The 18,397-nt window shown below is 44.5% G+C and overlaps 1 protein-coding gene across 10 annotated transcripts in view; it reads right to left on the reverse strand.

Moving 5' to 3' along the window:
- Positions 1 to 554: 554 nt before the first annotated feature.
- Positions 555 to 18,397, reverse strand: part of frmd4a (FERM domain containing 4A) — a 496,550-nt gene continuing 478,707 nt past the window's right edge. For 9 of the 10 annotated variants that reach the window (XM_073066422.1, XM_073066423.1, XM_073066424.1 and 6 more), the window contains 2 exons: positions 8,801 to 8,897; positions 555 to 2,702 (listed from right to left, as the gene is read on the reverse strand). In XM_073066422.1, coding sequence (XP_072922523.1) covers positions 2,600 to 2,702; positions 8,801 to 8,897 — 200 coding nt within the window. In that variant the 3' untranslated portion in view covers positions 555 to 2,599. Of the gene's footprint in view, positions 2,703 to 6,071; positions 6,147 to 8,800; positions 8,898 to 18,397 lie in introns of all 10 variants that reach the window. The other variant, XM_073066419.1, reaches the window with a different exon arrangement.

Raw genomic sequence — 18,397 nt, forward strand, 5'->3', positions numbered from 1 at the left:
GGGGGAAGGGAGCAAAAGGGTTTTTTTTTGATGTCATGTTGTTCTGCTGAACATTGTGGGCACGCTATGTCAGCACTAGAATGTATGGCGACACTTATGGGCTGACCCCCAGAACAGGCTTGGCAACACACACAAAATGCTGGAAGAACTTAACAGGTCAGGCAGCATCTATGGAGAGGAACAAACAGTCAATGTTTCGGGCTGAGCCCCTTCATCGGGACTTTTCAGTGTTCAGGACTGTAATGTGGCCTGTAAAACAATGTTTACAGCGCCATCAATCAGGGTTCAATTCTCACTGCTGTCTTTAAGGAGTCTGTATGATCTCCCCGTGACCACATAAGTTTCCTCCGGATGATCTGGCTTCCTCCCATATCGCAGCGACATACAGGTTAGAGTTAGTGAGTTGCACGCCTGCTGTGATTGTGCTGGAAGTGTGTCGACACTTGTGGTGAGTCACACTGAGTTGATTGTTGACACAAACAGTGCATTTCACTTAATATTTCAATGTACATGTGATCAACAAATGAATCTGAATCCAAAAACAAGTGCCAGGCTTTTGTAACATACAGTAATAATTTATTTTGTTAATTTCAAGAACCACCAAATTCATTATCTTGAAAATGCTTCATTTTGGAATTCTCGACAACACTTCTGTAAAATGTAAAGGTACTATACAAATTCTTAATACAAAAAGAATAAATTAATAGCAGAATTTCATAATTCTGCACTTTCTACGCCATACATAATCCTCTTTGATTAAAATTGAACAAAAAGAGGGGTAAAAAAAAAAGACATTTTACATGCTCTTTTAGAATCTACAGTCGTTTCAGGCCGCAATCTACTGAATTTGTTTTAACTACATTGCTTTAATTTACACAAACTTGTAATAAAACTATTGACATTTATAGATTTTAAACCCTACATCTATTCTAGTGGTAACTGTTCTGTTGGGTGAGCACCTGAATGTGACTGTCTATGGCCAAACTAAACTAATACTGATTTATAAAACATATTGGAACTTTAACATTTTCCACAATGGTAACAGAAACGGAGAATTAGAAAGAAAAATTCACCCCACGATAAATGCATGGTGGCATCTGAGAATGTTGGCCTCTTTAACTGAACGCAAATCCCTCTTAGCTGTCTCCCGAAAACAAACGGTGGTGTCTGGTTTACTGAAGCAATTTATCCTTGCTCCGGGACCACACACAGTGGTGCTGCCTCAGCACTGATATTCAATTCACCTTCCTCTCAAACAGGAAACCCTCCGCCATTCAGAAATGCAGAAGAGAGAGAGAGAGGGAGTTCTATGTCTGTAACAGCCCCCTTGCTGAGAAATCTGGAGTGAGCACACACACACACTCTGCCTGCCAAACTTTATAGTCACTAAATTACTTCTGATGAGTACTTCATGGGAAAATATTTTTTTAAAATTTCGTGAGGCCTTCCAAGGGTTGATAACTCTCCAAGGTCTCTTCCACTAAATCAGCTAAAGCCTTTGAAGAGAATGCGTGACTAGTTAAATGATTTTCATCTTGAACCAGGGACTGATTTTATATCAATTTTTCTCCCAACTCAAAAATATACAGATTATATTAATCATGTGCTTTATCTCACACTGAATCTGTGTATCAGTGACGTATCATACAGTCTCCATTTCATAACCGTGTTGTGTAAAGAGAGGAAAGACTTTTTTCCTACACCCCGGCACTCATTAACATGACCAATGCATTTTTCAGATACTTTGCAGGGCCTGTCAGTGAAGCACAAATTGGCAACGTACTGGGGTCAAATTCCTCTTCCAACGCCAGTGTGAAACAGGTGCTAGGAATCAAACCTCCGGTCCTGTATTTGAGTCTGCTCAGCCCCTTCCAGTTGGGATACGCAGACAAACATAACCATTGTTCCGTGCTTGCCCGCTTGTTTACTTAACCGGTAACCAATGGACAACATCTGTCCAGCTTGTTCTCTTTAGCTTAAAGTTGGTCTTTGGTAAAATTCAAGTAAACATTAAGCTTGGTTAAGTTCTGAAGTATCTTGTTCCTAAACTATTGGCATTTGTTCCCCACTAGAGATCGGAATGGAATCACACAGACTTCTACAAAGGGAGGTCTGGTGGGTGGGATTTGCAATCTGACTTCAACTGTAAAAAACCTTTGTTATTCTTGACCAGGTGGTTACCTGAGAGAGATAGAGATAGAGATAAAGAGAGAGAGAGATGGGGAGAGACAGAGAAAAATACAGGAAAGAGGGGAGATAGAGAAATAGAAGAGAGGGAGAGAGAGGGGAGGGGGAGAGAGAGAGTGGGGTGAGAGAGGGGAGAGGGTTTGGGGGAGAGGGAGTGAGAGGGGGAGGGGTGGAGGGGAGAGTGGGGTGAGAAAGAGAGAGAGAGAGAGAGAGAGAGAGAGAGGAAAATAGAGCACAGTTTGTGGTACTTTACTGAGGATTCACTTTAGCTTGGCTTAGAAATTTCCTTTGCGGGTGTGCTTGGAGCTGAGATTTCTGGTCCCTAGCTGTGCATAGAGTAAGGCAGTGACAAAGGGCAGTGAGATGATCACCAGGTGGACTTGACGCTTGTACTTTGAGCTGAGGTCATTGGTCAGACGAGAGTTCCAGGTTTAGCACTATCGCTCCCATACCACTGGACGTCTGCTAATTCTGAATAGAGGGACCTGTCCATGTAGCAAGTGTCCTGATAGGGCCTGAAGGAAGAGAAACTCACAGTCAGTCAAACACATCATTGGCTATTTAGCAAAATGTACAGTAGCACATTGCTAACTTGTAGTTCACTAGTCACAGCATGGAAACAGGCCTTCCGGCCCAACTTGTTCATGCTGAGCAAGATGCTATCTAAGCCAGTCCTAACTGCCTGCATTCGACCCATATCCAGCTACCTTTCCTATCCACGTAACTGTCTGAGTATCCTTTCAATGTTGTTATCCAGATGCATCACGCCTTGGTATGGTAGCTGCTCTGCTCGCGATTGCAAGAAACTGCAGAGAGTCGTGGACACAAATCAACACATCACAGAAACCATCCTCCCCCCTCCCATGGACTCTGTCTACACTTATTGCTGCCTCGTGAAAAGCATCCTGCATAATCAAAGACACTGCCCATCCCAGATAATCTCTCTTCTCCCCTCTCCCATTGGGCCAAGGACCAGCTTCTACCCCACTGTTATCAGATTCTTCGACTGTTCCCTAGTACGATTAAGATGGACTCTTGAACTCACAATCTGCCTTCTAAAGGCCTTGAACCTTACTGCCTGCCTGCACTGCACTTTCTCTCTAACTGCAACACTTTATTCTGCATTTTGTTACTGTTTTATTTTGTACTACCTCATGCACTGTGTAATGATCTGAAATGTATGACGTGCAAAACAATGTTTTCCACTGTACCTCAACACCTGTGACAACGATAAACCTATTTATCATACAGCCCCTTCAGCCTGTTCAGTGGCTGATTTATGACCCAACTTTAGAGACTGTGTCCTTTCCCCAGAACAACTCTGACACCTGACATAAATTGGGGGACCGCTTTGCCAACCAAAATTTCCCAGTGGCAAACTATTTTAACTTCTATCCCCATTCCTGTTGCAACACGTCAGTCCGTGGCCTCCTCTTTTGCCACGATGAGGCCACTCTGAGGGTGGAGGGGGTAACACCTCATATTCTGTCTGAGTAGCCTCCAACCTGATGACATGAACATTGTTTTCCCCCTCCCCCTTCCATTCCTCACTCTGGCCTCTTAACTCCTCTCCTCACCTATCACCTCCCGCTGGGTCCCCTCCTCACAAAACCTGTACCCGTCACAGGGTCGGTATTGCACCGGCCACGTGCCTGTGTCTGTACCGACCACAACATTCGCACCAGTCTTAAGGTCTAGTCTGCTCCTATTCACCTTCTCGTCTTAGCTCGTCCAGGTAATTCTGTAGTGTTGTGAGTCTCTCAGCCTCACCTTCTCGTCTTAGCTCGTCCAGGTAATTCTGAAGTGTTGTGAGTCTCTCAGCCTCACCTTCTCGTCTTAGCTCATCCAGGTAATTCTGTAGTGTTGTGAGTCTCCGGGCCTCACCTTCTCGTCTTAGCTCGTCCAGGTAATTCTGTAGTGTTGTGAGTCTGTCAGCCTCACCTTCTCGTCTTAGCTCGTCCAGGTAATTCTGTAGTGTTGTGAGTCTCTCAGCCTCACCTTCTCGTCTTAGCTCATCCAGGTAATTCTGTAGTGTTGTGAGTCTCCGGGCCTCACCTTCTCGTCTTAGCTCGTCCAGGTAATTCTGTAGTGTTGTGAGTCTCTCAGCCTCACCTTCTCGTCTTAGCTCGTCCAGGTAATTCTGAAGTGTTGTGAGTCTCTCAGCCTCACCTTCTCGTCTTAGCTCATCCAGGTAATTCTGTAGTGTTGTGAGTCTCCGGGCCTCACCTTCTCGTCTTAGCTCGTCCAGGTAATTCTGTAGTGTTGTGAGTCTGTCAGCCTCACCTTCTCGTCTTAGCTCGTCCAGGTAATTCTGTAGTGTTGTGAGTCTCTCAGCCTCACCTTCTCGTCTTAGCTCATCCAGGTAATTCTGTAGTGTTGTGAGTCTCCGGGCCTCACCTTCTCGTCTTAGCTCGTCCAGGTAATTCTGTAGTGTTGTGAGTCTCTCAGCCTCACCATCTCGTCTTAGCTCGTCCAGGTAATTCTGTAGTGTTGTGAGTCTGTCAGCCTCACCTTCTCGTCTTAGCTCGTCCAGGTAATTCTGTAGTGTTGTGAGTCTGTCAGCCTCACCTTCTCGTCTTAGCTCGTCCAGGTAATTCTGTAGTGTTGTGAGTCTGTCAGCCTCACCTTCTCGTCTTAGCTCGTCCAGGTAATTCTGTAGTGTTGTGAGTCTGTCAGCCTCACCTTCTCGTCTTAGCTCGTCCAGGTAATTCTGTAGTGTTGTGAGTCTCTCAGCCTCACCTTCTCGTCTTAGCTCATCCAGGTAATTCTGTAGTGTTGTGAGTCTCCGGGCCTCACCTTCTCGTCTTAGCTCGTCCAGGTAATTCTGTAGTGTTGTGAGTCTCTCAGCCTCACCATCTCGTCTTAGCTCGTCCAGGTAATTCTGTAGTGTTGTGAGTCTGTCAGCCTCACCTTCTCGTCTTAGCTCGTCCAGGTAATTCTGTAGTGTTGTGAGTCTGTCAGCCTCACCTTCTCGTCTTAGCTCGTCCAGGTAATTCTGTAGTGTTGTGAGTCTCTCAGCCTCACCTTCTCGTCTTAGCTCGTCCAGGTAATTCTGTAGTGTTGTGAGTCTCCGGGCCTCACCTTCTCGTCTTAGCTCATCCAGGTAATTCTGTAGTGTTGTGAGTCTCTCAGCCTCACCTTCTCGTCTTAGCTCGTCCAGGTAATTCTGTAGTGTTGTGAGTCTCTCAGCCTCACCATCTCCTTAGGCAGACACAGCTTCCCACAAGTCTGTGAGTGGAAATAAACATCCCCCACAGATCTCCAAATCTCCTCCCTCTCTTCTCTTGTTTTAGACACCCCCACCAAAGCAAATCGATTCTTACTGTCTCCCTCAACTACCCCCTGGTAGTTTTGTGTACATGAAACCACGCACTGCAGTGACAATTTTATCGTCACAGAGGTTTCATTTTAAGGCTGTACATAGGAGTAGAATTAGGCCATTCAGTCCATTGAGTCAGCTCAACTCCATTTTCCTGCCTTCTCCCTGTAACCTTGGATAATCTGACTAATCAAGAACCTATCAACCTCTACTTTAATACCGAGTGACTTGGCCTCCACAGCTAACTGTGGCAATTAATTCCACAGATTCACTACCCTCTGGCTAAAGAAATTCCTTCTCATCTCTGTTCTAAAGGGACATCCCTCTATTCTGAGGCTGTGCCCTCTGGCCCTGGACACCCCCATCTCCAAATCCGCTCCACCCAGGCCTTTCAATACTCAATACGCTTCAATGAGATCCCCCTCATTCCTCTAAGCTCGAACTTCTAAGCTGGTTTTGTGGAGGAGTTTACTGAAGTAACATCACAGTACATCACAAAGGGAATACGCAGAAACGGATTGTGCAGAGTGAGGGACGTGTACCACACGGCTCAGCTTTACTGTACCTCTACTTTACTGGGCTTTGGTGAGCTGGCGAGAGAGTCTGCTCATCGTGAAGTGGGCTGTTTTCTGTTGCTTCTCTATAGGATAGCAGGCGAAAGAGGACCAGGTAAGATTGAATATTAGTGAAAAAGAAGAAAGTGAGGAAAAGGTTAGTCAGAACTTGAGGTCAGAAGGTTAGTACGAAACATGCCTTTTAGTGTTGAAATGACCAAGAACTCGTTCGTTAATGAAACTGTGTGTTACATCAGCCAGACATTTCATATTCTGCTTGGGTTTTAAGCTGCATGCACGGTAGAACACAGAAGCCAAAGTGGAAGATTACAAAATATAAGACTATACAACAATTCCATCACTCACACTCTCAATCCAACTATTTATTCCAGGAGCGCTGGGGTACAGGAGAGGGAAGCCTTGCTACAGTAGATCATGGCATTGATGAGACTGCACCAGATTTGGACTATGCACTTAAAGGATATATTTCCTTTCAGGGGAGATTCACAAGTTGACCAAAAGGTTTTTAGACCATAAGACATAAGTGCAGAATTGGACCATTTGGCCCATTGAGTCTGCTCCATCATGGCTGACTTACTATCCCTCTGAACCCTGTTCTCTTGCCTTTTCCCCGATGCTTTACTGATCAAGAGCCTTTTATAAGCAAAGAAAAAGTTGACTTAATCTACACAAACAGCAGCTGGGGGGTGGATTCTTAATACAAGAAATACGATTCTGAGGTGGTAGGACTGGATGGATGCTGAGATAACGTTTCAAGCCCATGAGTAAAGATCTGAGAACACAAACCACCAGGCTCAAGGACAGCTTCTATCCCACTGGTATCAGACTATTGAACAGACCTCTCATGTAATCAAAATGAACGTGATCACTTGATCTAGCTTGTCAATGCCCCAGCACTTTAGTTATTTGCCTGCACTGCACTTTCCCTGTATCTGTAATCCCATATCCGCTGTTTGGTTTCCTTTTGTACCGTCTTGATGTGTTTATGTACAGAATGATCTGCCTGGATATAAACATGAAGATTACTTTTTTGAAAATTTTAATTCTTAAATTTAGAGACGCAGGCGGGGAGTAGATCTGCACCGCCCAGCAACTTCAAACAACACGCACAAAATGTTGGTGGAACGCAGCAGGCCAGGCAGCATCTATAGTGAGAAGCGCTGTCAACGTTTCGGGCCAAGACCCTTCATCGGGACTCAGGACTTTTGTCCTTTGACTTTGAGTCCTGGTGAAGGGTCTCGGCCAGAAACGTCGACAGTGCTTCTCTCTATAGATGCTGCCTGGCCTGCTGTGTTCCACCTTCCAACAACCCAGATTTAACCCTAACCCTAACGTGGGAAAATTTACAGTGACCAATTAACCTACCCGGTATGTCTTTGGACAGTGGGATGAAACCTGTAGACCCTGGGAGAACCCAGGTATTCCAAGGGGACGATATAAAGAGACTCTTTACAGAGGATGCCGGGATTGAACTCTGAACTCCGACGCCCCGAGCTGTAATACCATCGTGCTAACTGCTATGCTACCGTAGCTTTATGTGTTACACAGACGCACAAGGGTTACCCACCCTCACTGTTGGTGGAGTTGTGGATAGAGGGTGGTTGTGGGTACAATGGGACGCTGACAGCATGCAGAACTGGCAGATGGAGTTCAATCCAGAAAAGTGTAAAGTGATTCACTTTGGAAGGTCGAACTGAAGGCAGAGTACAGGGTTAATGGCAGGACTCTTAGCAGTCTGGAGGAACAGAGGGATCTTGGGATCCATGCCCTTAAATCCCTCAAAGTTGCCGCACAAGTTGATAGAGTGCTTAAAGGCGTATAGTGCGTTGGTCTTCATTAGTCAGGGGATTCGATTCAAGAGCTGCGAGGTAATGTAGCAGCTCTATAAAACCCTGGTTAAATTACACTTGCTGTATTGTGTTCAGTCCTGGTCGACTCACTTATAGGAAGGATGTAGAATCTTTCGAGAGGGTGCCGAGGAAACCAGGATGATGACTAGATTAGAGACACCATCCTATGAGGAAAGGTTGAGTCAGCTAGGGCTTTTTTTTCTTGGGAGCGAAGGAGGATGAGAAGTGACTTGATACTGGTGTATAAGATGATAAGAGGCATAGACAGAGTGGACAGCCGGAGCCTTTATCCCTGGACAGCCAGCTCCTTTTCCCAGGGCAGCAATGGCCAACACCAGGGGACAGCCATTTAAGTAGAATGGAGAAAAGTATAAGGGGAGATGTCAGAGGTAGCATTTTACACAGAGAGTGGTGGGTCGTGGAATGTACTTCCGGGGCTGGTGTTAGAGGAAGATAGATTAGGGACATCTAGGAATCTCTTAAATAGGCACAAGGATGAAAGGAAAATGGAGGGCAATATGGAAGGGAAGGGTTAGACTGATCTTGGAGTATGATAAAAGGTCAGCACAATATCATGGGCCGAAGAGCCTGTACTGTGCTAGAATATTCTACGTTCTATTTAAATAAATATAAGGAAAACATATGTAACCCTGATCCTTGATGGTAGCTATTGAAACTTAGGTAGGCTCCCCAGAGAGCATGGTTACCGCACAGATATTGTCCCCTGTAGGGTCCTATCCTCGAATTAATTAACAATGGAGACAGAAGTTTGGCAAAAGGGCTTTGAAGCGATAATGATAGGTGAAGGACAGTTGTGAGTAAAAGCTGTAGGATGACAGTGGGCTTTGTTGGCGGACAGCGAGACTCACCCACTCTGCCAGGACACGATGTGGTGAGGACTGCTTGACGGGGAATTCACGGCCAGTTCAGCAGGCTGCGTTGTGCTCCTTTGACTGCGAGGTGAAGCTGTCCGAGAGGGAAAAGAAAACACGATTAACAGTCTGACAGAGATCCACGCAGATAATACAAAACCTCTGACAAAGCTTGACTCACGGGTTAGATTTAGGATTAAGGCATTCGATTCAGCATTAAACTCACAATGGAAGGTATAAACCATTCTGCAGTAATGTCAATACCATTGTTTGTAGCAAGGCTGCATTCTGCTGGTCACACTGGGTGTCCCTGCCTCTGAACTGTCCTGTCAGGAACATGCATCACTTCTGCTACTGAAAACTTACACTCTCTCCCATTTTGTGTCATAGTTCAAGGTCACGTTGATTGTCGCTCAACCATACACATGTATACAGCTAAACGAAACACTGTTCCTCTGGGGCCAAGGTGCAAAACACATTAGTCACACACACCACATATAGTTACAATACAGCACAATTAGTCACAAAATAATATTTGCACAAATCTCTGAATGACACAGGCTGAAAACTGCCAGAGTCAGATATACTGCTCGGACACAGGCCCTTCGGCCCAACTGGTCTATGCCAACTCAGATACCCCATCTAATCCCATTTGGCCCAAATCCCTCTAAACCCTTCCTATCCATTCCTACTGCTGTCTCCCTGCGATCGTGTGGGTTTCTTCAGGGTGTTCCGGTTTCCTCCCACAGTCCAAAGATGTACTGGTTGGTAGGTTAATTGGTCATTGTAAATTGTCCTGTGGGTTAGGCTAGGGTTAAATTGGGGGTTATGGGCAGTGTGGCTCGAAGGGTTGGAAAGGCCTATTCTGCGCTGGATCTCAATCAATCAATCAATAAATAAATGGATGGATGGATGAATGAATGAATGTCCAACTGTCCTTTTGTCATTATTGTACCTGCCTCAATCACTTCCTCTGGCAGCTTGTTCTATATGCACACCACTATCTATATATAACAAGTTGCCCCTCTACTTCCTATTAAATCTCTCCCCTCTCACCTTAAACCTACAGTATGTCCTCTGGTTCATGATTCCCCAAAGCTGGGAAAAAGCCTATGTGCATTCACTCCTGATGGCTTTATACACCTCTATAAGATCACATCTCAGGCCCCTATGCTCCAGGCGGATAATGTCCTACCCTATCCAACATCTCCCTTTAACTCAGTCCCTCGAGTCTTGGCAACATCATTGTAATTTTTTTTCAGGACTCATTCGTGCTTAATAAAACTTCAAGAGCGGCCTCGTCGGTGTCCTTACAAACATCCTGGAAGGAGCTGCCAGCAGAAGTGGTGGATGCAGGTTGGATTGTAACATTGGAGAAAAGTTTGGATAAGTACATGGATGGGAGGGCTACAATGGGCTATGGTCCAAATGCGGTTTGATAATTCTCTAACACTCTAACCACACCGTATACTCAGTGCTTTGACTTACAAAGGCCAGCTTTCTTCACTACCCTGTCAATTTCATGAATTGTACATTTTTGTTCAAATGGACCCCAAATGTCTTTGACTCTTTCCTTCTGTTATTCGTTCTGAAGTTCTGTTCCAGAATTATACACTGAACAAATCATAATTTATCACAGTTTGATGATTCTGTTTCCAGTGCAATTTTCTTCTCACCTCTTATCTCTGAACTATTGCAAACTGCCCCAGGTTAGATGGATCTGCACATTGGTAGAAGGAATAAAGGCATACACTATTTTCTAATCTAGGAGAAAATTCAATGAAGACTATTTCTGACAAGATTTCTCCGGACTTTAGAGGGATGTACTTAAGTTCCAGTGGTTTCTGTGAGTTCAGTGTTGATAGCAGTGATAGATTTCTTCTGATTTCGAAGGGACATCAGTTTATCTCATCTGCTGCACGCAGCCTCTGTGGCCGACAACTCTGTTTAGTCCTCAGCCTTGCCCGTTTCTTTGTGCTACTTCAGAAGAGCTTGGACAGCACATCTTGAAACTCCTGTCTGCCATGAAATTTCTGCTCGGGAGAGATCTTGCTGATGCATGATGACCACCTTGTATCTTGTTGGTATGCTCACTCTTGGTGTAAAAATTGATGATTTGAAGCTAAACTGTCACATCTACCTCACTGCCACCTTTTAGTTTGGTTGTCCTTTGCCCGGTTTGATTCCTTCTGCACCTGTTTCTGTTTAGTTCATTCAACTTATTATGTCACTGATCATTAGCATCCTGTTTGTAATCTTTGTTTAATCATGCACTGGACCACATGCCTACTAAGAAATCAAGTTTTTGTTTGTAAAGTGGTCTATTACTTAATATGTCACTTTCTTTAATACAAACATTTCTCTGTAACATTAAACTTTTTGGAAAATTAATGTTTGGAAATCTAAAATTTACTATTTTCTACTGACATACTAATGCAGAAGACAAGAATAAACATCTCAAACAAAATTTATGTAAAAAACCTGGGGTGCCTAAGACTATTACACAGTACTTTAATGCTGAGGCTTTATAAGGCATTGGTCAGATCCCACTTCAAGGTTTGGGCCTCTTATCTAAAGAAAGGACGTGCTGGAATTGGAGAAGGTCCAGAGGATGTTCAGAAGAATGATCCCGAGAATGAAAGGGCTAACACATTTGGAGTGTTGGCTGATGGCTCTGGGCTTGTACTCTTGGGGTGGGGGGGGGTTGGATCTCATTAAAATCTATCGAATATTGAAAAGCCAAGACAAGAGAGGACAAGGAGAGGACATTTCCTATAGTCCTAAGATCTAGGACCAGAGAACACAGCCTCAGAATAGAAAGACACCTCTTTAGAACAGAGATGAGGAGTAATTTCTTTAGCCAGATGGTGGTGAATCTGTGGAACTCATTGCCACAGATGGCTGTGGCGGTTAAGTCATTGGGTGTATTTGACGCAGAGTTTGATAGGTTCTTGATTAATCAGGGAATCAAAGATTATGGGGAGAAGGCAGGAGAATGGGGTTTTAGAGGGATAATAAATCAGTCATGATGGAATGACAGAACAGACTCGATGGGCCGATTGGCCTAACTTATAATACTCCTAAAATCTACCCCATTTACATTTGCTTAGATATCTCCGTCATGCAAAGAAAGAGGCCCTTCAGTCCATCGAGTCTGTGCAGAACGAGAACCACCCATTTACTTTAATCCCGTTTTGTTCTTCCCAGATTCCCAGCAACTCCCCTGCTGGATTCTACCTCACACCTACACATGGCAGCAATTTATTTATTTATTTTATTTTCGTGATACAGTGCAGAATAGGCCTTTCCAGCCCTTCAAGTTGTACTGCTGAGCATCCCCTGACAACCCCGATTTAACCCTAACCCAATCACGGGACAGCTTACAATGACCAATGAACCTACCTGGTAGGCCTTTGGACTGTTGGAGGAAACTGGAGCACCCGGAGGAAACCCACACATTCCACAGGGAGGATGTACAAACTTCTTATAGAGGACACTGGACTGGAATCTGAACTCTGACGCACCGAGCTGTAATAGCCTCATGCTAACCACTATGCTACTGTGGCTCCCAATTAACTAATCAACCCACATGTGTTTAGGATGAGATCATAAGACCGTAAGATAAAGGAGCAGAATTAGATCATGGCTCCATTGTGTCTGTCTGTCATTTAATCATGGCTGATTATCTTTCAGCACTCTCCCCCCCCGCCCAACACTCTCCTTCTCCTGTCTTTCCCTTTACCGATCAAAAACTTACAAAGCTCTGCCTTAAACACACCCAATGACCTACCCTCCACAGCCCTCTGTGGCAATGAACTCCACAGATCCACCATCTCCCAATGATAGAAATTCCTCCTCATCTCAGTTCTAAAGGAACATCCCTCCATTCTGAGGCTCGTTGTTGACGCAAACAATACATCTCACAGCATGTTTCTCTTTACGTATAACAAATAAAACTAATCCTCATCTTTAAAAACATTTTATAAGCATCAGCTTTTATACCAGCAAGAACCCTGTAGAGAAAAAGCACAGCAGCTGGTGTATGAATCCTCTGACAGTACACAGGAAATGCAAGTGACTGCGGGCTCTGGATTACATCTTTTGCTCACACTTCCGACAAGAAACATGGAATGCACTGGAGTTCCACACTGGCTGCACGCAACATCCCACTGACCCCAAGCTGACCAGAAAAGATTTGCAAGGATATTGCCAGGATTGGAGGGCTGTGATTACAAGGAGATGCTAGGAGAGACTGGGACTTTTTCCCGGGAGTGGAAGAGGCCGAGGGAGGTGACCTTATAGAAGAGGGCTTCCTAGCCTTTTTTTGTGCCACGGGCCAATACCGTTAAGTGAGGGGTCTGTCGACCACAGGTTGGGAGCCCCTGTTATAGAGGGCGACTCTATTGAGGTTTTGGGGCCACTGTAGCACGGTGCTATTACAGCTTGGGACGTTCTGGAGTTTGGAGTTCAATTCCAGAGTTGTCTGTCAGGAGACTGCACGCTCCTCTATGTGAGTGCTGGCTTTCCTCCGGGTGTTCCGGTTTCCTCCCACATTCCAAAGATGTACGGTTTATTAGGTTAATCGGTCATTTAAAATTGTCCAGTGATTCAGGCTAGGGTTAAACTGGCAGGTTTCTGGACGGCGCAGTTTGTTGGGTCAGAAGGGCTTGTTCCGCACTGTATCACTAAATAAAGAAATAAACAACTCCAATTAAATGAGGGAAATAGATAAGGTGGACAGATAAGGTCACTGTTGTTTTCCCAGGGTAGAGGAGTCTAAAACATTAAAGATGAAAGATTAGCTTTATTTGTCACACATACATCCAAACAGTGAAATGCATCATCTGTATCAACATCCAACACAGTCCAAGGATCTGCTAGGGCAGCCCACAGGTGTCATCGTACTTTCAGCACCAATGTCGCATGCCCACAACTTACTAATCCTAACCTGTACACCTTTGGACTGTGGGCGGAAACCGGAGCACCCAGGGGAAACCTGCGCGGTCACTGGGAGGAACCTACAAACTCCTTACAGGCGGTGGTGGGAGTTGAACCCCAATCGCTGGCGCTGTAAAGTGTAAAGCTAACTGCTACACCACCACATTGCCTAGAGCACAGAGATTTAAGAAGAGAAGAGGAAGTTTTAAAGGGGACTTGAGGGGCAACTTTTATGACACAAAGGATGGTTGGTATCTGGATTGAGTTGCCAGAGGAAGTGGTAGAGGTGGATACAATTGCAATATTTGGACAACACTTAGATGGGAAAGGTTAGAAGGATGAGAGTCAAATGTGGGCAAGTGGGACTTGCTCAGATACGGACACATTCATCTAAAGGGCCTGTTTCTGTGCTGTGTTACTATGTAACCACTGAACCTAGAGATATTAGGAAAGATACTGACCCGAGTGACGTGTATACTCTTTGCATCTGGCCCCTCATCTATGTGTCAACCCTATCTATCACTACCCCATTTGTTAGATACCCGGCTGCATTAACCTGCTAAATTTAATAGTGTTATATTTTTAGTTGTTCTCTGTATATTCATGTTTTAATTATCTAACATTAACTAATACTTTAAATGTTTCCATAAATATATAGTTCTTAAGACATTTTGCAATAACTTTTACTAATATTTATTTATTTAGAGAATCAGTGCAGAATAGGCCCAATGAATCTCGCCACCCAGCAACCCACCTATTTAATCCTAGCCTAATCACGAGCCCAGTTACAATGACCAGTTAACATACACCTGTTAACTGGTCCAGCTGGTACACCTTTGATCTGTGGGAGGAAACAGGAACACCCAGAGGAAACCTACTTGGTCATGGTGAGGAACATAGAAACTCCTTACAGAGGACACCAGAATTGAACTTCCATCTCCAATGCCCCGAATTGTAATAGTGTTGCGCTAACTGCTACGCTACTGCGGCATGGTAAAAGTCTTTTAAAGATCTGAATCACTTTCAGGGACCTTGAGAGTTCAGGAGGAGGAGGATGAGGACAGAGGTGTTTGGGTTGGCTTGGGACTGGGACTCAGGATGCGACACTTGAGGTCTGGCCTCCAGTTACAGTCTGACCCACAAGACCCGTGGGTGATAGGAGTCACATAGACCACAGAAGGGAAGTGTGGTAGCAAGCTCCAACTCTGGGCAGCTGGTTAGAAAGTGAACGATGTGATCTACCAAATATCCGCTCAATAGCCACGACCCACCCGATCCCACTGTCATGTAAAGATGTACTGATGTCTAAAGCTGACGGAGGGAACACTTCAGATATTTAATTCTTGATCAGTCATGAATGTTTTTTTTAATTTGCACATGTATGTTTGTCTTCATTTGCCTACTAGTTAATTGTCAGTCTTTCTTCATTACTGTTCCCTCTAAGCTGTGTGAGTGTGTGGCTGCGCAGTGACTCAAATGCTCCCATGCACATAGCCTTTGTTGCCGCGCAGTTTTAAGGACATGTAAAAATTTTGAGCTCAGAGCAGTGGTTGGTCTGTGCAGCTATAATATAAAGATAGAGGGAACGTTTAGATAACGTACAGATTTTTCACAAATTCTATTGCATTGTTTTCATTTTCCTGCACCACGGTGGCATAGCAGTTAGCTCAGGATGTCGGAGTTTGGAGTTCAATCCCAGTGTCATCTGTGAGGATTCTATATGTCCTCCTGTGGAACGTGTGGGTTTCCCCCAGGTCCTCCGGTTTCCTCCCACAGTCCAAAGACCTACTGGGTAAGTTGATCGATCGTTGTAAATTGTCCCATGACTAAGTTAGGGTTAAATTGCAGTTGTCAGGGGTTGCTGGACAGTGTGGCTGGAAGGGCCTATTCTGTGCTGTATCGCTAAATAAATATTAAACAGATGCCTGCAAGAAAGTGGATTTTATTTTATACATATACATATTTTAATAAGAAATTTTACTTTGACTTTGATGTAAAACAGAAAAAGGCCCTTCAGCCCATCAGGTCAATGCCAGTACCCACATTCACATTTTATTCTGCCCCATATCCCATCAATAACCGCAAGATTCATCCCCTCACCCACACACTTGGGACAATTTATGTCAGCCAATTAATCTATGAACTGGCACGCCTATGGACTGTGGGAGGATACTGGAGCACCCAGGGGAAACCCATGCGGCCACAGGGAAGAAGGTACAAACTCCTTACAGATAGCAGTGGGAATTGAACCCTGGTTGCTGGCGCTGTAACTGTGTTATGCTAACCGTTGCGCAGCTGTGTCACCCCACAGTAGTGCATGGAATCGAAAATCTAACAGTTTGCATTATCCAGATCATTTGGAGCTTTTTTTACACTACATTCTGAGGAAGGTGGGGGGGCTTCAGAAGAAACGTTGGTGATTTTTATCTTCTGTTGACAGTAAATCACTTAGTGCAGGAAATGTTGTAAACTTGGAGGATAAGGTACTTGGAAGTACAGGAAGAGGGGGAAGTGAGTTACAGGATTATGTGGCATTTTCTTCAAAATGAAGCCAAGAGAATTTCCAATTACATTTAGGCTGACCTTTGACCTGTCTCAGTTTTACAGCCTCAGATCTGGGGATATTCCAGTTGCCTGTGCTGTCCACTCTTTCTTCTCTCAAGTGTATAGAAGCAGTCTGGGAAAACCAGACGAAAGGATAACGTGCTTGGTCAGTATTGTCCAGCATTTAAGGAGATATCCCATAAATCTCAGTGCATTCTACCCTCTAACTCACGAGTTTTAGAAGAATGAGGGGGATCTCATCGAAACCTTCTGAATACTGAAAGGATAGAGGATGTGCAGAGGATGCTTCCCATACAGTCTAGGACCAGAGGGCAGAGCCTCAGGATATGTCTACCCACTTAGAACAGAGATGAGGAGGAATTTCTTCAGCTAGAAGGTGGTGAATCCATGGAATTCATTGTAGAGATAGCTGTGGAAGCCAAGTCATTGGGTATTTTTGTAGCATGAGTGCTGGATTAGTAATGGTGTCAAAGGAGAATGGAGTTGGGGAGGGTGATAAATCAGCCATGACTGAATAACTCAATGGGCTGAAAGGCCTAATTCTGGAGTTATGGAGTTATCTTACGGAGTTTGTATGTTCTCCCCTTGACCGCATGGATTTCCTCCGGGTGCTCTGATTTTCTCAGACATGTCAAACATGCATAGGTTAGGTTTAGTAAATGCTATGTTGGTGAGAGAATGTGGTGGTATTTGCAGGCTGCCCTCAGCACATACTTGGACTGTGTTGGTCGTGGATGTAAATGATGATTTCACTGTACGTTTCGATATTTCAATGTACATGTTAAAAATAAAAATAATCTGATCTGATCTAATCTAATCCCTCTTCAGGCAGTGCTCATTCTGAGACTTTATTTGTCACTGAATACTGTGAAACATGCAATTTGTGTCAAAACAAATCAGCGAATATTGTGCAAGTGTTACCATGCTTCGGGTGCCAACATAGCATGTCCACAACTCACTAACCCTAACCTGTATGTAAGGGTTTCTCTTTCATACTAACTGCTAAGGCTAATAAAATGGCTCTCTGTAATGTAAACTGCTGAGGTAACGGGTTCTCTGTAGCAGCATATTTGGGTTATAACTAGTGATAACGGGACTTTGGGATTCAGTTGCTAACCAATGGGAGAGATGTTATTCTTTCTTGGGGTCTGAAAGCTGTTGATTTCAGCGGGCTTTGGCCAGAAGGTGCACTGGGGTTGAAGAGAGGAGACACGCATGAAGAAATGCTGTAGGCTGGCCGATGGAGCAGACTCTGAGCGGGGTCGGGGGGGGGGGGGGCACAGGACCCAGTGGGGGTCGAAGGCGGATCAGTGAAGGAAAACCGTGAGCTCCAACGAATTGCCGAATTGTGCACGAACTGATTAAATAAATTCTTGGCGCCTTTTATTTTATATTTTGTTCTCTATTAATCCCATAGTCCAAGTAAGAGTCATAAAATTTTAATTGTTTAATCGCATATTGTGTACTGCTTGTCATTTCGGGGTACTGATTTGAAACAGGGGACACATCGCACAGCATCTACCCAAACGACAGTTCTAAGGTTTGGCTGGGCAGGGGGATATCACCCCGCGATCATGCCACTAGGCAAAGCGAGAGTTACATGCACATTTTTGGAATGTGGGAGGGGACCGGAGCACCTGGAGGAAATCTACATGGTCACAGGGAGAACATGCAGACTCCTTATGGGCAGCAGTGGGAACTGGCCCTGATCTTACAGCTGTTGTAAGCATTACACTAATCACTGTGCAGGCACTTCTTTTTAAATGATGGGATGTTCCAGGTAATGCCAGCATTTATTGCCCATCCCTAATACTCCTGAGCTGAAGGGTTGGTTAAAACCACCTACAGAGGCTGGTGCAGAGTCAACTGCATAAGGGAAGACAGATTTCCATCTCCAAACACCATTAGTGTAATAATAAAAGCTATTATTAATGCTTTTTGAGAGAGTGATTTAGATGCAAATCATATTTTCACTGAGTTAAGTATTGTATGTAATTAGTTTTGCTACAACAAGTGTATGGGACATTGGAAAAAATGTTGAATTTCCCCATGGGGATGAATAAAGTATCTATCTATCTATCTAGTGCCACC

Source organism: Hemitrygon akajei, chromosome 14, assembly GCF_048418815.1.
Source record: "Hemitrygon akajei chromosome 14, sHemAka1.3, whole genome shotgun sequence".
Classification (NCBI taxonomy): domain Eukaryota; kingdom Metazoa; phylum Chordata; class Chondrichthyes; order Myliobatiformes; family Dasyatidae; genus Hemitrygon; species Hemitrygon akajei.